A 19,536-nucleotide genomic window follows, 5' to 3' on the forward strand; every position below is an offset into this window, starting at 1 on the left:
CAGCAGCGGCTTGGTATTGGGGTATCAGGTGCAGTAATAGGGTCACATACGGCAGCAGTGGCTCAGTATTGGGGTATCAGGTGCAGTAATAGGGTCACATACGGCAGCAGCGGCTTAGTATTGGGGTAGCAGGTGCAGTAATAAGGTCACATACGGCAGCAGCAGCTCAGTATTGGGGTATCAGGTGCAGTAATAGGGACACATACGGCAGCAGCGGCTCAATATTGGGGTAGCAGGTGCAGTAATAAGGTCACATACGGCAGCAGCGGCTTAGTATTGGGGTAGCAGTTGCAGTAATAAGGTCACATACGGCAGCAGCGGCTTAGTATTGGGGTACCAGCAGGATGAGGAGTTTGTGCAGGTTGGGAATAGATGGTGATGGGGCTGGAATGTGAGTTCCAAGGGAGAGAACATCAGAGGTAAGTCATTATCTGTAACTGTGCTGTGATCTGTTATATGTTCTGTAAGGCTGGAATCTACCACTGACCATATGGCGGTAATATCCATGTTGGTCTTTATAAAGAGATTATCTTCAGTAACAGCGCGGTCATCTGTTGAGGTTCTCCTCCACTATTAAGGTGCGTCACCCAGTTGTAATCAAGGCTACCTGGTTAGGGGGCCCACTCAGAAGCTTCACTCCCCCCCCCCACCCCCGAACCAAAACCCTAGCTACGCCTCTGATATCAAGGTATCATGTTATTCAGCTTCCTATCACCTACATGCCCATATAGACAGCTTACAAGGGTTGATTCTACTGACAGATTGACAGATGCCCTTAAAAACATACAGATTTAGTAGCCAACATAAAAACAAACAACATTAAAAAAATCACAAAATCAAATGCAATTTCTCCCATTTTTTCCTCAAAAAATGATAAAACTTAATATGTATCCTCAAATGGTGCCACAAAAACATCCCAACTGCAGCTACTGTACATTTATGGAAAAATAAAAAAGTTTAAAAACCTCTGGTTCTGGGAATGCTATGATAAAGTAAAACGACTTGATAGGCCCTCCCTAAGACTCAAAATTGGCCGCTGTATGGAATAAATATTACAATTATCTATAGACATGAGCAAGGTTAGGCGTGAAATCCCACTAGGAATGATATTTCCATTATCCATCTGCAAATGCCTATAAATAACAATGGAAAAAATCTCACGAGGCCCTGGGAAGGATGTCACTTAGTGATCAGGACATTGTGAGAGGATCAAGTTGCCAAACTGATTTTCGTGGACAGTTTTGGAGGCAAATGGGTGAGGAACATATGAGTGTGGAGGAGCGAAGGAGGTATTGGGAGGACCGGAGGTTGCGTGCTGGAAGATATCAGGATCATAAGTGACCTATGCATACAGTCCATGATAAAGACAGCTGCATTCACTGAACCCGTAAAATGATGAGACCACAGAATAATCTGCATAAGTTTCTCCAGCTTCAATAAAATCACTACGCATCAAATTTAGTTTTTTTTTTTGGGGGGAAGGGGAAAATTGTGCCCTATTTTATAGACTGTCTCGGATTTTCTGCATGGTTGCCAACCCTGTACCCCATTAACAATATGGAAAACGACATATGTCAACATGAAGCCACACATATAAACCATACAATACATTCATGATACTGATCTTTACCTGGGGATCTTTTGGTCCATGGATTTTGATGGATTTGGCCAAATGACTAATGTTTTGCACAGTGACATTGGTTTGGTAAGTGTTTCCTACTAGAACATCCATGAAGTAGAGGAGACCTGGAGCGATCCTCACTCCTAATGTTTTATCAATTAATTCTTCCATGGCTGCAGATGAAGGGTGAGAAAACGATGGAAAAACAAGGTTTAACACAACATCATAGAAATACAGAATAACATACTAATCTTCTGCTGGTGACAGGCATCGCTGCTACGCTGTGTGCATCACTAATGCTGGGCACCCTCCAGACTCAGATCCTGGCAGGACACTAGTATTCTTCTGTCCCAGAATCTAATGGCAGCGGTACACATTGTAGCCGTCCTCCTGAGCGTACAGCTCATCTGATATAGGTCACAGTGATGGATAGGACCGAGATCTGGTCAGGTGCTGGGATCAATCGGGGGTCTCAACAGTCACAACCTCAGAAACTATCCCATATACTACGGATAGGGGAAGAGGTATAAACTTGGTGCAATCCATAAATGAGGCTCATAAGTGGCATCATACGAGTTCTGATAAGCTACAGCAAGAAAAAGTGAGATAGGGAAGGGAAAAGAGAAGGAGAGAGAAAGGCAGAAAGAAGGTGTGATGAAGAAAGAGAGAAAGAAAAGGAACAGAAAGAGAGGAAAAAAGAGAGAGGAAGAAATCTAGATAAATAGAAAGAAAAAAGAGACAGAGAGCGGAGAGGAAAAATGAGATAGAGGTTGGTCGTAAGGGTTCATACTCACCTGCGAGAAACTCGGATGACTCTCGCACTTCAATACCCGGCACTGCACCTGGCACACAGATCGGAGCGTGCGGCCGCATAGGAATACATTCAGCCGCACACTCCGCTCCTCTGTGCCAGCAGCAGCGCCGGGTATTGACGTGCGAGACTCATCCGAGTTTCTTGCAGGTGAATATGAGCCCTAAGGAAGAAAGAGAGAAAAAAGAAGAGAGAGAATCAGAAAGCGGGCATGATGAAAAACGAGAGAAAGAGGGGGAACAAAGAGAGGAAAAAAGAGAAAGAAAAAGGAGGAAAAAGAGAGAGAGGGGTTGGGGTGTGTAAGATAGAGAGAAAGGAGAGAGAGAAAGAGGGTGTGATAACGAAAGAGAGAAAGAAAAGGAACAAAAAGATAGGAAAAACCGGGAGGAAGAAACTGAGATAAATAGAAAAGAGAGATAGAAAGAGGGGAGGGAAAAAAGAGATGGGGTTAGGGATGTGGAAGAAAGAGAGAAAAAAGGAGAGAGGGAGAGGCAGAAAGAGGGCATGATGAATAAAGAGAGAGAAAGAGAGAACAAAGAGAGAGAAAAAGAGAGGAGGAAAAAGAGAGACACATGTTGTGGACGTGGAAGAAAGAGAGAAAGGAGAGGAAGAAAAAGAGTGTGATGAAGAAAGAGAAAGAGGGGACAAATAGAAAGGAAAAAATAGGGGAAAAACAGAGCGAGAGAGAGAGGAAAAAGAGATAGAAGGGAAAAAAGATAGAAGGGTTGGGGTGTTGAAGAAAGAGAAAAAGGAAAGAAAGAAGTGTGGTGCCCCTGAGGGTCCAGTCGCCACAGAGGTACTGCACCTCATCCAGAGGTGTGGAACTCTGCTCTCGGGTAAGGAGGGAACACTACCCAGGACCCACACACTTGCATCCAACATTACATCACTTAGCCTGGCAAGTTGGGCAGACCCTAGAAAAAGGGGTGGGATCTCACTCAGGCAAGAAGGGTGGTGAGGGTTGGAGGGGAGTGTGTAGTCAGTCTGTGGGGAGGAGGAGAGCAGAGCAGACGTGAGAGATTGTGAGAGGACGTAGAAGGAGTGAGACGTGAAGAAAGGAGCTCCCAGAGCGAGGGAGCTAGAGAAATGTAAAGCTACAGAAAGAAGAGAGAGAAGGGGTCGTAGGGGCACGGGTAGCGAGGAATCCACCCGTGGGGCCCGCATCCATGCTGACCATCACCAGGTGGAGGTGGAGCGCCCCCATGGGGCCGTGGAGTACTCGGTACAGGGTCCTTCGGTTCACAGGGGGATGTCACGGTGGCTGACCCGGTCCGTGGCCCTGGGACGTCCATGTAAAAGGGAAAGGTCTTTAAAGGGATAAAGTTTGTGTTCGTGATGCCACCTGTGGTATTCGGTCAGGGTGACCGACGCTGCTTTAAGGGGTCCGCTGGGGTGATGTTATGTCAGCTAGATGGTGTACCTTCTCACAGGTGAAGTATATCCCCAGGGCTTCCCAGTGTGTAGATGGAGGATGGTGAGGCGCAGAAAAGAACAAGGACACAAGGTTGCAATCTCTCTCAGGCAGAGTCCGGACGGTTTGGAGGCAAGTCCAGAGTCCCCTTGTCCAGGTGGAAATCAGTAGCCTTCCCTTGCACTGCAGTGTTGTAGTTCCTTACTGCCTATGGCTTCACATAAGGTCCTCACAGATGTAATGTCTCTCTCTCTGTCCCCCATATAGAAAGGTAGGAGACAAAAAAAGCGCAAATAGGGTCTTATCCCCAGGATTGTTTCCAATCAATTATGAGAGAATTGCTCACCTGGCGGTACACAGTAAAAGCGTGCAGTTGTCAGCTGCTGCAGATCCACAGGTCGGCGCTGCAACCTCTCAGAACTGCTATAATAGATGAATGTGGATGAAATCCGCACTGCTGCCACAAATGATGGATCCAGATATAGTTATAAGATGTTCGGGTGGTTTATTCAACGCGTTTCGAAGCTCATGGCTTCTTCTTCAGGAAGTTTCTACAGCAGCGCAGCAGTGCTGATTTTATCCACTTTCATCTATTATAACGGTTCTGTCCCCCATATAGGATAGGACAAACCCGTATGACTGGTGGCTTGAGGCGGTATATAGGGACTCTATAATGCCCCAGCCTCTAAGGGGTGCCACCGTTCTTCCTGGGTGTAGGGTGGACAGGTAACGTGAAATTAGCTGTCCTGCCGGTCTCTGGAGCAAGGCATAAAGGTCGTTACTCCCTCGGTGTTCCGGCTACCAGGATTCTGCGCCTCAGAAGGTGGCAGCCTGCGTAGGGCTGGTCCCCTTCTGGTATCCACTCCTTTCCTATGACTTCCTTCACGCTCGCTGCAATACAGTTCTGCAGGCATCGGACCTCTCTGACCTTTCCAGGCACCTGCGCACTGCAGTACTTTGCTCTGCCCTCAACAGGACAGACAAAGTACGCCTGCGCCGGAGCCGCGGCAAGAAGACAAGAAGAGGACGTCATCGTAAGAAGATGGGAGGCCCCGAACCGCGACGCCTATCGTACGCCCCTGGGTGAGTATAATCTAACCTCTTTTTCTCCTCTTTCAGGTGACATCGGGGGCTTATCTACAGCATTACAGAATACTGTAGATAAGCCCCTGATGACGGTGGGCTTAGCTCACCTTATATTTTGGGGGTGACAGGTTCCCTTTAAGAGAGAAATAGAGGGAGAGAAAAAGAGAGGAAGAGACAGGAAAACAGGGATAGGAAGAGAGGAATAGAGGTAGAGGAAGTGAGAGGAAAATGGAGAGGAAGAGAGAAATACAGGAAGAGGAGAGAGAATAGAGGGAGAGGAAGAGACTGAAGAATAGAGAGAGAGGAAGGGGAGGGGTGGTAGAGACTGACACTGGCTGCTCCGCGCACGCTTCCATGCACCAGTACTGAACCCCGCAGTATTAGTAGCGTCACTGTAATGGATGAGACGTGACCGGACACTGCACAGACCGGACCCGGTGACCCGCGTACTCACCAGCCGTGCACCGATCACACTTTCTCCCGCTGTCTCAGCCTCCCGTTACTAAGGTAAACGAGCGTCAGTCAGCGTCCTCTGGTTGCTGAGCAACAGGAATTGTAGGGCGGAGAGAGACTGAGCCGTATACAAAAATCTTCCACCAATAGGAGATGCAGTGGGCGGATCCTGTCTGCAAAAGCTCTCAGGAGGGGGCGGGGCTGTTACGGTGGTCGGGGCGTGGTCTCTGCGGGGTGTGGCTGTCACCCTCTTTCCTCAGCCATCTGCAGTGACGGCACAGAGCAGCCTGGTGTCTCGGAGCCGCGGCGCCTGCAGACCTTCCCACTGCCGCCAGCACAATGGCTCATGCGCACCGAGCTCCCCGCGGACCTGCGGCTAATGCGCCCGGCGTGGCGGCGGCGGAGTCTCCGTCCCGTGATGGGCTAATAATGAACGCGACCTGCAGCCCGGCTTCTAATCCCGCAGCGGGAGAGCGCCCGGGAGTGATAAACGCTGCCGCTGATGGGGACATGGAAATCCGTTCTTGTTCTGTGTTTTCACGGCATAAAGCCTTAATGGAAAGTTGCATTAAAACGGTCTTGTGTGCTGGGAGCTCGTCCACATGTAGCGGTTTTCTGGTTTTCCTGCAGGGTTTGTTGAGGGACCAGATAGCAGCATCTTACTGCCCCGTATCTGCGCATGGGAAAGAATAGTGGGCTTTATTCTTCAGGGCTACCTTAAAGGGACACTGTCACCTGAATTTGGAGGGAACAATCTTCAGCCATGGAGGCGGAGTTTTCGGGTGTTTGATTCACCCTTTCCTTACCCGCTGGCTGCATGCTGGCTGCAATATTGGATTGAAGTTCATTCTCTGTCCTCCATAGTACACGCCTGCACAACGCAAGATTGCATGTACTACGGAGGACAGAGAATGAACTTCAATCTAATATTGCAGCCAGCATGCAGCCAGCGGGTAAGGAAAGGGTGAATCAAACACCCGAAAACCCCGCCTACATGGCTGAAGATTGTTCCCTCCAAATTCAGGTGACAGTGTCCCTTTAAGTGATGTGTTCTGGTCAGATGGACCATCGCCCGTGGCGGGGGGTATTCACCTCACTAGCAGCTACACACAATGCCACAGTGCGGCAACTCCATCAGGATGAAGAATGGATTAGGATTCATGTATTTTACTCACCCGTGGTGGAACAGTTCTAGGCCTGGTGTAGCTACTTCTGGGTCTCGTTTGGCCACTTCTGTGCCTGGTGTGGCCACTTCTGGCTGGGACTGGTGCGGCCAGTTCTGGGCCTGGAGTGGCTACTGGACACCCATTTCATTTATTTGTTGCAGTTAATAGCCCTCTGTGTCTGTACTGCTACATACTTAGGCAGGTAACTGGTTCATGCAGCTTTAGGCTACTTTCACACTAGCGTTAACTGCAATACGTTAAAATGCGTCGTTTTGCAGAAAAAACGTATGCAGCAAAATATTTTGCTGCATACGTTTTTTCCCCATAGACTTGTATTGGCGACGTATTGCGACGGATTTGCATTCGTCGGTATACGTCTTTCGACGGATGCGTCGAAAAGAGGCGACACGTCGTCTGGAAAAAAGAAGATTGTAACGTTTTTTGTCTCCGCCAATAAAACGTGTCTCGGCGCATTCGTCGGCATGCGTCTTTTGCTAGAATGAAAGTCTATGAGCGACGGATGCGTCGAGACACGTCGTACGACGCAATGCAGCGCTGCAATATGTTTTTTTCTACTGAGCATGCTCAGAAACAGGTGTTTTTATCTAAATGGCCAGACATCCCCAAATCTATATAAACCTGGTCTGGGCCTTCAACCCCCACATATGCCAGCAAGACTCAGAGAGAAGAAGAAGCAGCCTCCAGCCAGCCGGACACCAAGAGCCCAGCCTGGACACCAAGAGCCCAGCCGGACCCCAAGAGCCCAGCCTGGACCCCAAGAGCCCTGCCGGACACCAAGAGCCCTGCCGGACACCAAGAGCACAGCCTGGACACCAAGAGCCCTGCCGGACCCCAAGAGCCCAGCCTGGACCCCAAGAGCCCTGCCGGACACCAAGAGCCCTGCCGGACACCAAGAGCACAGCCTGGACACCAAGAGCCCTGCCGGACCCCAAGAGCCCAGCCTGGACCCCAAGAGCCCTGCCGGACACCAAGAGCCCAGCCGGACCCCAAGAGCCCAGCCTGGACCCCAAGAGCCCTGCCGGACACCAAGAGCCCAGCCTGGACCCCAAGAGCCCTGCCGGACACCAAGAGCCCAGCCGGACCCCAAGAGCCCAGCCTGGACCCCAAGAGCCCTGCCGGACACCAAGAGCCCAGCCGGACCCCAAGAGCCCAGCCTGGACCCCAAGAGCCCTGCCGGACACCAAGAGCCCTGCCGGACACCAAGAGCCCAGCCGGACACCAAGAGCCCAGCCGGACACCAAGAGCCCAGCCTGGCAGCAAGGACCAGACACACTACAACAGTGTGAGTATATTGCCATTTGTGTGTGTGTGTGTGTGCGCATTTGTGTATGACGTACTGACTATAGCAAGAGCTTATAAAACCTGAATCCAACCTGAGGCCTGCCGTCATCCTGCAACAGCCATTGCCATGCTACAGTCCAGATCCACCGTGAGGCCTGCCACTGTGAAGACATCAAGCTCCAGCCGGAGGACTGATGGCCGTGTGTGTGTGTGTGTGTGGGTGTGTGTGTTTATTTTTGTACTGCTGTGTGCTTTTGTATGTATGTGTTCACGTGCCTGCACCTTATTATGCCTTCGTCAATATTGCGACTGTTCATGTGTTATGCTTGCGTTATGACTCGGCTTGCAGGTATGTTTGTGTGCGTCTTGTTGGTTGCATGTGCATTTGTCAATGCCATATTGGTTAATATTGATTTTTGATGTATTTACTAATTAAGGTACCGTCACACTGAGTGACGCTGCAGCAATACCGACAATAATCCGGATCACTGCAGCGTCGCTGTTTGGTCGCTGGAGAGCTGTTACACAGACAGCTCTCCAGCAACCAACGATGCCAGTAACCAGGGTAAACATGGGGTTACTAAGTGCATAGCCGCGCTTAGTAACCCGATGTTTACCATGGTTACCAGTGTAAAAGTAAAAAAAAAAAAAGGTAAAAAAAAAAATATCCGCTGTCTGTCCCCGTGCTGTGCTTCTCTGCATTGTGAGCGCCAGCCAGCCGTAAAGCAGAGCAGAGCGGTGACGTCACCACTCTGCTTTCCGGCCGCTGTGCTTATACAGGGCAGAGAAGCAGAACGCCGAGGGACAGACAGCGGAACATAAGTATGAAGTGTTTGTGTTTTTTCTTACTTTTACACTGTTAACCAGGGTAAACATCGGGTTAATAAGTGCAGAGCCGCGCTTAGTAACCTGATGTTTACCCTAGTTACCAGTGAACAAATCGCTTAATTGGCGTCACACACGGCGATTCAGCGATGTCTACATAAAGTCCAGCAACGAAATAAAGTTCTGGACTTTCTGCAGCGACCAATGACATCACAGCAGGATTCTGATCGCCGCTGTGTGTCAAACTGAACGATATCGCTAACCAGGACGCTGCAACGTCACGGTTTGCTAGCGATATCGTTCATTGTGACGGTACCTTTAAGGTACCGTCACACTTAGCGACGCTGCAGCGATACCGACAACGATCCGGATCGCTGCAGCGTCGCTGTTTGGTCGCTGGAGAGCTGTCACAAAGACCGCTCTCCAGCGACCAACGATCCAGAGGTCCCCGGTAAACCAGGGTAAACATCGGGTAACTAAGCGCAGGGCCGCGCTTAGTAACCCGATGTTTACCCTGGTTACCAGCGTAAAAAAACAAACAGTACATACTTACATTCAGCTGTCTGTCCCCTGCCGTCTGGTTACTGCACTGAATGCTGGCCGTAAAGTGAAAGCAGAGCACAGCCACAGCGGTGAGTCATCGCTGTGTGACTCACCGCTGTGCTGTGCTTTCACTTTCACTTTCCGGCCAGCAGTCAGTGCAGGAACCAGACGGCAGGGGACAGACAGCTGAATGTAAGTATGTACTGTTTGTTTTTTTACGCTGGTAACCAGGGTAAACATCGGGTTACTAAGCGCGGCCCTGCGCTTAGTTACCCGATGTTTACCCTGGTTACCAGCAAAGACATCGCTGAATCGGTGTCACACACGCCGATTCAGCGATGTCTGCGGGGAGTCCAGCGACCAAATAAAGTTCTGGACTTTATTCCCCGACCAGCGACATCACAGCAGGGGCCTGATCGCTGCTGCGTGTCACACTGGACGATATCGCTAGTGAGGACGCTGCAACGTCACAGATCGCTAGCGATATCGTCTAGTGTGACAGTACCTTTAGTATAGTGTTTTGTGCACCTTTTTTTTTTTTTTTGTTTATTAAAATGGATGTATTATTGCAAAGTCTAATGGTCTGCAGCTTGAGGTTATATTTTTTTTTTTTTAAATTTACTTAACCATTCCCATTCGATGTACTTGTATTTTAAAATAAAGAGCATTTCTGCTCCATTGTGATTTAAAAAAAAAAAAAAAGAAAAAAATTATATATTAATAAAATGTTTCTTAAAAAATTGTCCGTAGTATAATTTCTTAAAGGTAAATTTAAATCAGGTGTATGTACCAATGGTTACACATGCAATACAGAGTTGTTTGAGTGGTCATTTTTTAATAAAGGTTATCCTTTGAAATTTTATTTCAGGGAGGTAATTGTTTTTTTTTTAAAACATAAAAATATTTTTAAAGGTGTCTCACAGTTTACCTTTTTTTGTTTTTGGGACATGGAAAAGAATGGTATAACGTGCACCAGTTTTTGGGTTTGGGTGTTCACATATTTTTCTCATTTTAACATGGTGTTTAGTGGTAAACATTACCTATTTCTGCTTTGGTCTAACTTTCAATCCATTATACTTATTATATTGCAGATAGAGTAGGGACCACACTGACCGGCATAAGCCACCTGGACCACAGCCACCTGGCCCACATCCAGAAAATCTGAAAAGTAAGTTTTGAAGACCCCAACTCTGCTACTTCAATGTGTAGAGCAGATTGCAAGTGTCTTTTAACTTACAGACCTACCAGGACCACAGCCACCTGGACCACAGCCACCTGGACCACAGCCACCTGGACCACAGCCACCTTGACCACAGCCACCTGGACCACAGCCACCTGGACCACAGCCACCTGGACCACAGCCACCTTGACCACAGCCACCTGGACCACAGCCACCTGGCCCACATCCAGAAAATCTGAAAAGTAAGTTTTGAAGACCCCAAATCTGCTACTTCAATGTGTAGAGCAGATTGCAAGTGTCTTTTAACTTACAGACCTACCAGGACCACAGCCACCTGGACCACAGCCACCTGGACCACAGCCACCTGGACCACAGCCACCTTGACCACAGCCACCTGGACCACAGCCACCTTGACCACAGCCACCTTGACCACAGCCACCTGGACCACAGCCACCTGGACCACAGCCACCTGGACCACAGCCACCTGGCCCACATCCAGAAAATCTGAAAAGTAAGTTTTGAAGACCCCAAATCTGCTACTTCAATGTGTAGAGCAGATTGCAAGTGTCTTTTAACTTACAGACCTACCAGGACCACAGCCACCTGGACCACAGCCACCTGGACCACAGCCACCTTGACCACAGCCACCTTGACCACAGCCACCTGGACCACAGCCACCTTGACCACAGCCACCTTGACCACAGCCACCTGGACCACAGCCACCTGGCCCACATCCAGAAAATCTGAAAAGTAAGTTTTGAAGACCCCAAATCTGCTACTTCAATGTGTAGAGCAGATTGCAAGTGTCTTTTAACTTACAGACCTACCAGGACCACAGCCACCTGGACCACAGCCACCTGGACCACAGCCACCTTGACCACAGCCACCTGGACCACAGCCACCTGGACCACAGCCACCTTGACCACAGCCACCTTGACCACAGCCACCTGGACCACAGCCACCTGGACCACAGCCACCTGGCCCACATCCAGAAAATCTGAAAAGTAAGTTTTGAAGACCCCAAATCTGCTACTTCAATGTGTAGAGCAGATTGCAAGTGTCTTTTAACTTACAGACCTACCAGGACCACAGCCACCTGGACCACAGCCACCTGGACCACAGCCACCTTGACCACAGCCACCTGGACCACAGCCACCTGGACCACAGCCACCTTGACCACAGCCACCTTGACCACAGCCACCTGGACCACAGCCACCTGGCCCACATCCAGAAAATCTGAAAAGTAAGTTTTGAAGACCCCAAATCTGCTACTTCAATGTGTAGAGCAGATTGCAAGTGTCTTTTAACTTACAGACCTACCAGGACCACAGCCACCTGGACCACAGCCACCTGGCCCACATCCAGAAAACCTGAAAAGTAAGTTTTGAAGACTCCAAATCTGCTACTTCAATGTGTAGAGCAGATTGCAAGTGTCTTTTAACTTACAGACCTACCAGGACCACAGCCACCTGGACCACAGCCACACAATGTCCTCTTCCGGCAGCCCTCCTCCACAGCAACAGCAGGTATCGGTAAGTAAAAAAAATTTTTTTGGTTTTTTTTTAAAATTTACATCATTTTGAGTCACTACATGCATTTATTATGTTTAAACAGGAATCAGAATCCGATGAGGAGCTGTCGGAAGGGACCGAGACGGGTGGAGACATCGAAGTGGAGGAGGAACCAAGTGTAAGTAGTGGTGAAACACTTGCTTCACACATCACACTGCACCGTACACAAAACAGAATTTCATATATAACGTAACACAGAAAACATATACATACATTAAAGCTAATTTTTTTATCCTTTATTTCAGTCTCCTGCTGCTGCTGCTGCTGCTGCTGCTGGTGCTGCTGAACGTCCAGCACAGCATGAAGGTTCTCCCAGGCGCTCCCAGAGTCGGCGGACTCGACGCCGCGGTCGGCCATCAGTGAGTCGGTTTTTTGTGGGGCTTCAATTGTTAATTTTTTGCTTTCAGTCTACTAATTTTTAATTCTTTCTTTTTTTTTTGTTCTAACAGGCTTCACAATGTGCTCCCGAATACGATTCAGATATCGATATTGAAGCCCTCATCGAGGAGGTTCGTGAACGGGAGCCACTGTGGAACATGGCTGACCGCAGGCATGCTGATACCAGTGTCACCCGTCGGCTCTGGTTGGAAGTATGCCGGAACATCTTTGCGAGGTGGGAGGACCTTCTTCCACAGCAGCAGAGCAAACTATGTAAGTATTCACTTTTCAGTGATGTTTTGAGCTGAATGTAATGTCTTGCATTTACGAATATTTTTTTTTTTTTCTTCATTCCTGTCTTCACAGGTACCAAGGTTAGGAAGCGGTGGCGGTCATTGAGGGATCGCTTTAAGAGGGAGTTTAACGAGGAGATGCAGGCCCCGAGTGGCTCAGCAGCAAGGAAGAAGAGGAGGTACAGATATGGCACGAACCTCTCCTTCCTGAGGGAAACCATGCTGAGTAGAGCGTAAGTATTCAACATCACAGTAAGAACCTGTCTAATCACAAAACTTTTGTTTCAGTCCGGCCTTTTTCATATCAATATATTAACTTATTTTTTTTTCTTTCACAGCACCTACTCCAGCCACCGTGCGCCTGCATCTACCTCTGCACCCTCTGAAGCGATCCCTCCTGAGTCCGCCACCGGGGACCACGTCGGTAGGCCCCACACCTCTCACCCCTCTGTCCCCTCCACTTCATCCGCCTCTACCAGTGGAGTGCAGCCTTCCTTACTCGCATCTGATGGTCAACAGATAGCGTTCCCTTTACCCCACCCCTCTGACCCTGCCACCTCTACACCACCGGTAGGTTCATGGCGGCAGCGTCAGAGGGGTCAGGAAAGGAGCTATGCTCCTGAGTTCTTGCATCTAAATGCAGGCTTCCAAAATTCATTTAAAATTTTGGGAGAACAAGTGACTGCTGGTTTCAGCATGATGCAATCACGCATGAGTGAAAACCAACATGAAATCAGCAGTCGCTTGGATAGACTGCATTTAGATGTAAGTCAAGCTCCAGCCAATCTTTTTTTTCAGTCCATGCTCAGGAGCATGGAAAAGCTTTCTTTTGATCAGCAGATGCGGGTAATGAATAGCTGCCATAACGCTCTGCTGAAGGTAATTAACGAACCCCAATCTACCCCCACACCTCCCCACACATCCCAGTCCCAATTTCAACACCATGCCCCACAATATCACCGCCAGTCCCAATATCCACATCACTCTCAATATCAACATCACTACCAATACCCAACCCGGCCCACAACCCAAATGTATTCACCCGTGTTTTCTTCATCTTTGCCCAGCTTTCCTTCCCCAGTAAGTTTTCCACCTACCCCAACACAACACCCCTCTGGTCAGCCTCCTGTTTTCCCCCCCCCTTCCACTACAGACGCAACAGGTAGGGTTTCCCCAATCCCACCTACCGACGTGGTCCAACCTTCCAGCCCCTCCTCCCATAGTTACTCCACCCAACAATACCAGGACCTGTGAACCTGGAATGTACTTGTACATAGTTTTTTTTTGCCAAAAAAAGAAAGGTTCTTTAAATTACCAAAAAAAAAATTGTGTGGGAAAATTACCCACAAAAAATATATTTTTTGAAATAAACATAATTCTGGTTTACAATCTACTGTGTGTGTGTGTTCATTAATTAAGGTAAATATGAAAGGTTAAGTGAAAAGAAACACCAGACGTTTTCAAGGTTTAACAAAATGGTTTTATATTATATTAGCAAGCAAACCACACACACTCTTTTTTTGTTTTTTGTTTTTTTTTTTTTGTGGCAGTTGCTACCAAAAAATTTTGGAAAAAAAAAAGAAAAAAAATTAAAAAAAAGTCACACAATTATGTCTTGCCATGGAATCCGCCCAACAGGTGACAAAAAATATTCAGCAAACTGTTCCCTCATCCTAGTAACAGAACCGGTGGAGCGAACAGAGGCACTTCGGTAATCCCACAAGGATGTCTCCAATTGTTCGTCATCCAAGGTAACGGGCTCCTTTGAAATAACAAAATTATGGAGCACCACACATGCCTTGACAACATCGTCTACAGTTTTTGTATCCAGTTTTATTGCCGTCAGCAGAACTCTCCACTTTGCTGTCAAAATACCGAAAGAGCACTCTACCACTCTTCTTGCTCTGGTAAGACGGTAATTAAATACCCGCTTGGTGCGGTGTAATTCACGGCTGCTGTATGGTTTCAGTAGGTGCGGCGACAGTTGAAAGGCTTCATCACCTACACACACATAGGGCAAGGCTGGTTCACTGGTTCCTGGGAGCGGTCTTGCTGGCGGGAAATTGTATGTATCTCCATACAGGCAGCGACCCATCGGAGAGTTTTTAAACACTTGGGAGTCGTTGGACCGGCCATACGCTCCTATATCCACAGCAAGGAATCGGCAGTTGGCGTCAGCAATAGCCATGAGTACAATTGAGAAGTATTTTTTATAGTTATAGTACTCTGATCCTGTTCCTGCCGGTTTTGCAATCCTAATGTGTTTGCCGTCCACAGCACCAACACAATTTGGAAAATTACACATTCGCTCAAATTGTTCGGAACTTCTCATCCAGATTTCCATTGTTGGTTGTGGGATATACTCCAGCTGTAAAGTGTCCCAAATCGCACGACATGTGTCCTTCACAATTCCGCCAATAGTGGAAATCCCCAGCCGGAATTGGAAATGGAGTGAAGTCAAAGACTCACCCGTAGCTAGGAAGCTGCAGGGAAAAATAAAAAAAAATGTAAAAAAAAATTGCACAGACCATCAACCAAGAAAAACAAGTGGAATGGCCTCAAATAAACCAACAAATTACATGCTACAGTAAATGCGGCGCAATGTGTCAGCGCAGTATTCTCTGCAGCATGTAATAACATTCAATATGACCAATGACACAAGAAAAAAAAACAAGTGGAATGGCCTCACATAAACCAACAAATGACATGCTACAGTAAATGCGGCGCAATGTGTCAGCGCAGTATTCTCTGCAGCATGTACTCACATTCAATATGAGCAATGACATAAAGAAAAAATGCTTACCGCAGTGTCACCATGAGCCGCTCCGCCGGTGTGATGGCAAGCCTCATCCTTGTGTCCTGCCTTTGGATGACATCCTCTATTTTTCCAACCAAATAATCGAAATGTTCCATCCTCATCCGTACATAACTAAAGAATTTTTGGGGGTTGCACCGCAACTCCAGATAGAGAGTGGACTGGACACCCCTGGTCATCCGCAGCTCATTGATTGGATGTATCCAGAATCGTCGCCTTCTCCGTTGCATCATCCGTCTTTCTGCTGCCGCCTCCTTCTCCCGCACTATGATATCCAGGCGATTCGTCTCAAATATAACTTCAGTAACCAAACTCGAAATCCTCCCAATTACACCATCCATCATTGCCACTAAACTAAAACCCTCAAAGATGTGCTGTAAATACAGTCAGTATATAGATTTCCCTAGTTTCCAGTAGCCAATCAAATTTTGGTGCCTCCCATTTTAAAAACGGATCCGTCGTAAAAACGTATGCAACGGATGGAAAAAACGTATGCAACGTATGCAACGCATCCAGCATTTCAACGGAACCGTTTATCGGATTTGCGACGGTTTTGCGACGGATCCGTCGAAATGCTGTATTCGTTGCATACGTTTTGCAGTTTTTTGACGCATCCGTTTTTTCGGGAAAAAGACGTTTTTGGGACGGATTGCAGTTAACGCTAGTGTGAAAGTAGCCTTACATGAACACCTGAGCCTTACACTATAGCTGGTCCGAATAACTAAAGCAATTGTTACCATCCACCTCTCGTGTCTCCCCTTTTCCCCATAGTTTGTAAGCTTGCGAGCAGGGCCCTCACTCCTCCTGGTATCTGTTTTGAATTGTATTTCTGTTATGCTGTAATGTCTATTGTCTGTACAAGTCCCCTCTAATTTGTGAAGCGCTGCGGAATATGTTGGCGCTATATAAATAAAAATTATTATTATTATTATTATTTGTTGAACAGCAGGAAAACATGGCATAGCCTGGCAAGGAACACTGAGATTTGAGGTGTAACTTAAGGCCATGTTCACACAGTGCGTTTTTTACCGCGGAACCGCGGCGGTTTTGCCGCTGCGGTTCCGCAGCTGTTTTCCATGCAGGGTACAGTACACTGTACCCTATGGAAAACAGGACACACTGTGCACATGGTCCGGAAATTGTAAAAAAAAAGCCGCGCTGAATAGCTCCCGGAAAAAAGAAGGAGCATGTCAATTCTTCTTCCTGAACCGCAGCGGTTCTGCACCCATAGACCTCCATTGTGAGGTCAAAATCGCAGTAAAACCTGCAGATCAAAAATATATCTGCGGGTTTTACTGCGATTTGATTTGCAGAACCGCTGCAGCAGGAAGTGCGGGGGAGCGGGCGGAAGTGCGTGGGCGGAGTGTGGCTGCCCCCCCGTGCTCCGATCCCGCCCCCCCGTGCTCCGATGCCCCCCCCCGTGCTCCGATGCCCCCCCCCAGTGCTCCGATGCCCCCCCCCCCCGTGCCCTAATCTCCCCCCCTTATACTTACCCGGTGTCCGTCCGGCCGTCTTCTCCCTGGGCGCCGCCATCTTGCAAAATGGCGGGCGCATGCGCAGTGCGCCCGCCGAATCTGCCGGCCGGCAGATTCGCTCCAAAGTGCATTTTGATCACTGAGATATAACCTATCTCAGTGATCAAAATAAAAAAATAGTAAATGACACCCCCCCCCACTTTGTCACCCCCATTGGTAGGGACAATAAAAAAATTAAGAATTTTTTTTTTTTTTTTTCACTAAGGTTAGAATAGGGTTAGGGTTAGGGGTAGGGTTAGGGGTAGGGTTAGGGTTAGGGGTAGGGTTAGGGGTAGGGTTAGGGGTAGGGGTAGGGTTAGGGGTAGGGGTAGGGTTAGGGGTAGGGTTAGGGTATTTTCAGCCATTTTAGCCCTAAAAAGCTTCCTAGGAAACACACAGTAAAAAAAAGGATAAAAAAACGCATCAAAAAACGCATAAAAAAAGGACCTGCGTTTTCTGCCAAGAGCTGCAGTTTTTTAACCCCTTCATGACCCAGCCTATTTTGACCTTAATGACCTGGCCGTTTTTTGCAATTCTGACCAGTGTCCCTTTATGAGGTAATAACTCAGGAACGCTTCAACGGATCCTAGCGGTTCTGAGATTGTTTTTTCGTGACATATTGGGCTTCATGTTAGTGGTAAATTTAGGTCAATAAATTCTGCGTTTATTTGTGATAAAAACGGAAATTTGGCGAAAATTTTGAAAATTTCGCAATTTTCACATTTTGAATTTTTATTCTGTTAAACCAGAGAGTTATGTGACACAAAATAGTTAATAAATAACATTTCCCACATGTCTACTTTACACCAGCACAATTTTGGAAACAAAATTTTTTTTTGCTAGGAAGTTATAAGAGTTAAAATTTGACCTGCGATTTCTCATTTTTACAACGAAATTTACAAAACCATTTTTTTTAGAGACCACCTCACATTTGAAGTCAGTTTGAGGGGTCTATATGGCTGAAAATACCCAAAAGTGACACCATTCTAAAAACTGCACCCCTCAAGGTGCTCAAAACCACATTCAAGAAGTTTATTAACCCTTCAGGTGCTTCACAGCAGCAGAAGCAACATGGAAGGAAAAAATGAACATTTAACTTTTTAGTCACAAAAATTATCTTTTAGCAACATTTTTTTTATTTTCCCAATGGTACAAGGAGAAACTGAACCACGAAAGTTGTTGTCCAATTTGTCCTGAGTACGCTGATACCTCATATGTGGGGGTAAACCACTGTTTGGGCGCACGGCAGGGCTTGGAAGGGAAGGAGCGCCATTTGACTTTTTGAATGAAAAATTGGCTCCACTCTTTAGCGGACACCATGTCACGTTTGGAGAGCCCCCGTGTGCCTAAAAATTGGAGCTCCCCGACACGTGACCCCATTTTGGAAACTAGACGCCCCAAGGAACTTATCTAGATGCATAGTGAGAACTTTGAACCCCCGGGGGCTTCACAAATTGATCCGTAAAAATGAAAAAGTACTTTTTTTTCACAAAATAATTCTTTTAGCCTCAATTTTTTTCATTTTCACATGGGTAACAGGATAAAATGGATCCTAAAATTTGTTGGGCAATTTCTCATGAGTACACCGATACCTCACATGTGGGGGTAAACCACTGTTTGGGCACATGGTAAGGTTCGGAAGGGAAGGAGCGCCATTTGACTTTTTGAATGAAAAATTATCTCCATCGTTAGCGGACACCATGTCGTGTTTGGAGAGCCCCCGTGTGCCTAAACATTGGAGCTCCCCCACAAATGACCCCATTTTGGAAACTAGACCCCCCAAGGAACTTATCTAGATGCATATTGAGCACTTTAAACCCTCAGGTGCTTCACAAATTGATCTGTAAAAATGAAAAAGTACTTTTTTTTTCACAAAAAAATTCTTTTCGCCTCAGTTTTTCATTTTCACATGGGCAATAGGATAAAATGAATCCTAAAATTTGTTGGGCAATTTCTCCCGAGTACGCCGATACCTCATATGTGGGGGTAAACCACTGTTTGGGCACACGGCAGGGCTCGGAAGGGAAGGCGCGCCATTTGACTTTTTGAATGGAAAATTAGCTCCAATTGTTAGCGGACACCATGTCGCGTTTAGAGAGCCCCTGTGTGCCTATGCATTGGAGCTCCCCCACAAGTGACCCCATTTTGGAAACTAGACCCCCCAAGGAACTTATCTAGATGCATATTGAGCACTTTAAACCCCCAGGTGCTTCACAGAAGTTTATAATGCAGAGCCATGAAAATAAAAAATAATTTTTCTTTCCTCAAAAATGATTTTTAGCCTGGAATTTCCTATTTTGCCAAGGGTAATAGGAGAAATTGGACCGCAAATGTTGTTGTCCAGTTTGTCCTGAGTACGCTGATACCCCATATGTGGGGGTAAACCACTGTTTGGGCGCACGGCAGGGCTCGGAAGGGAAGGCACGCCAATTGGCTTTTTAAATGGAAAATTAGCTCCAATCATTAGCGGACACCATGTCACGTTTGGAGAGCCCCTGTGTGCCTAAACATTGGAGATCCCCCACATATGACCCCATTTTGGAAACTAGACCCCCAAAGGAACTAAT

General features: G+C 47.4%; 2 protein-coding genes across 2 annotated transcripts in view; both read right to left on the reverse strand.

The window, feature by feature from the left end:
* CFAP47 (cilia and flagella associated protein 47) overlaps positions 1-5,429 on the reverse strand; it is an 874,184-nt gene extending 868,755 nt beyond the window's left edge. The window contains exons 1-2 of the mRNA XM_069757658.1: positions 5,384-5,429; positions 1,631-1,794 (exon numbers count right to left, since the gene is read on the reverse strand). Of these exons, the coding sequence (XP_069613759.1) occupies positions 1,631-1,792 (162 nt within the window). The 5' untranslated portion in view covers positions 1,793-1,794; positions 5,384-5,429. The remainder of the gene's footprint in view (positions 1-1,630; positions 1,795-5,383) is intronic.
* Positions 5,430-14,178: 8,749 nt separating this feature from the next.
* LOC138670388 (uncharacterized) lies at positions 14,179-16,136 on the reverse strand. The gene is made up of 2 exons (XM_069757659.1): positions 15,444-16,136; positions 14,179-15,123 (listed from the first exon to the last, which is right to left on the reverse strand). Exons 1-2 carry the CDS (start codon positions 15,797-15,799, stop codon positions 14,241-14,243), a joined length of 1,239 nt encoding a protein of 412 aa, XP_069613760.1. The 5' UTR covers positions 15,800-16,136; the 3' UTR covers positions 14,179-14,240.
* Between the last annotated feature and the right edge of the window lie 3,400 nt (positions 16,137-19,536).

The sequence above is a fragment of the Ranitomeya imitator genome, chromosome 3 (assembly GCF_032444005.1).
Source record: "Ranitomeya imitator isolate aRanImi1 chromosome 3, aRanImi1.pri, whole genome shotgun sequence".
Taxonomy (NCBI): Eukaryota; Metazoa; Chordata; class Amphibia; order Anura; family Dendrobatidae; genus Ranitomeya; species Ranitomeya imitator.

Coding starts and splice junctions, on each gene's coding strand:
- LOC138670388 (XM_069757659.1), bottom strand. CDS start 15,799: ATGATGGATGGTGTAATTGGGAGGATTTCGAGTTTGGTTACTGAAGTT. Junction 15,124..15,443: donor CGGCTCATGGTGACACTGCG/GTAAGCATTTTT, acceptor TTTTCCCTGCAG/CTTCCTAGCTACGGGTGAGT.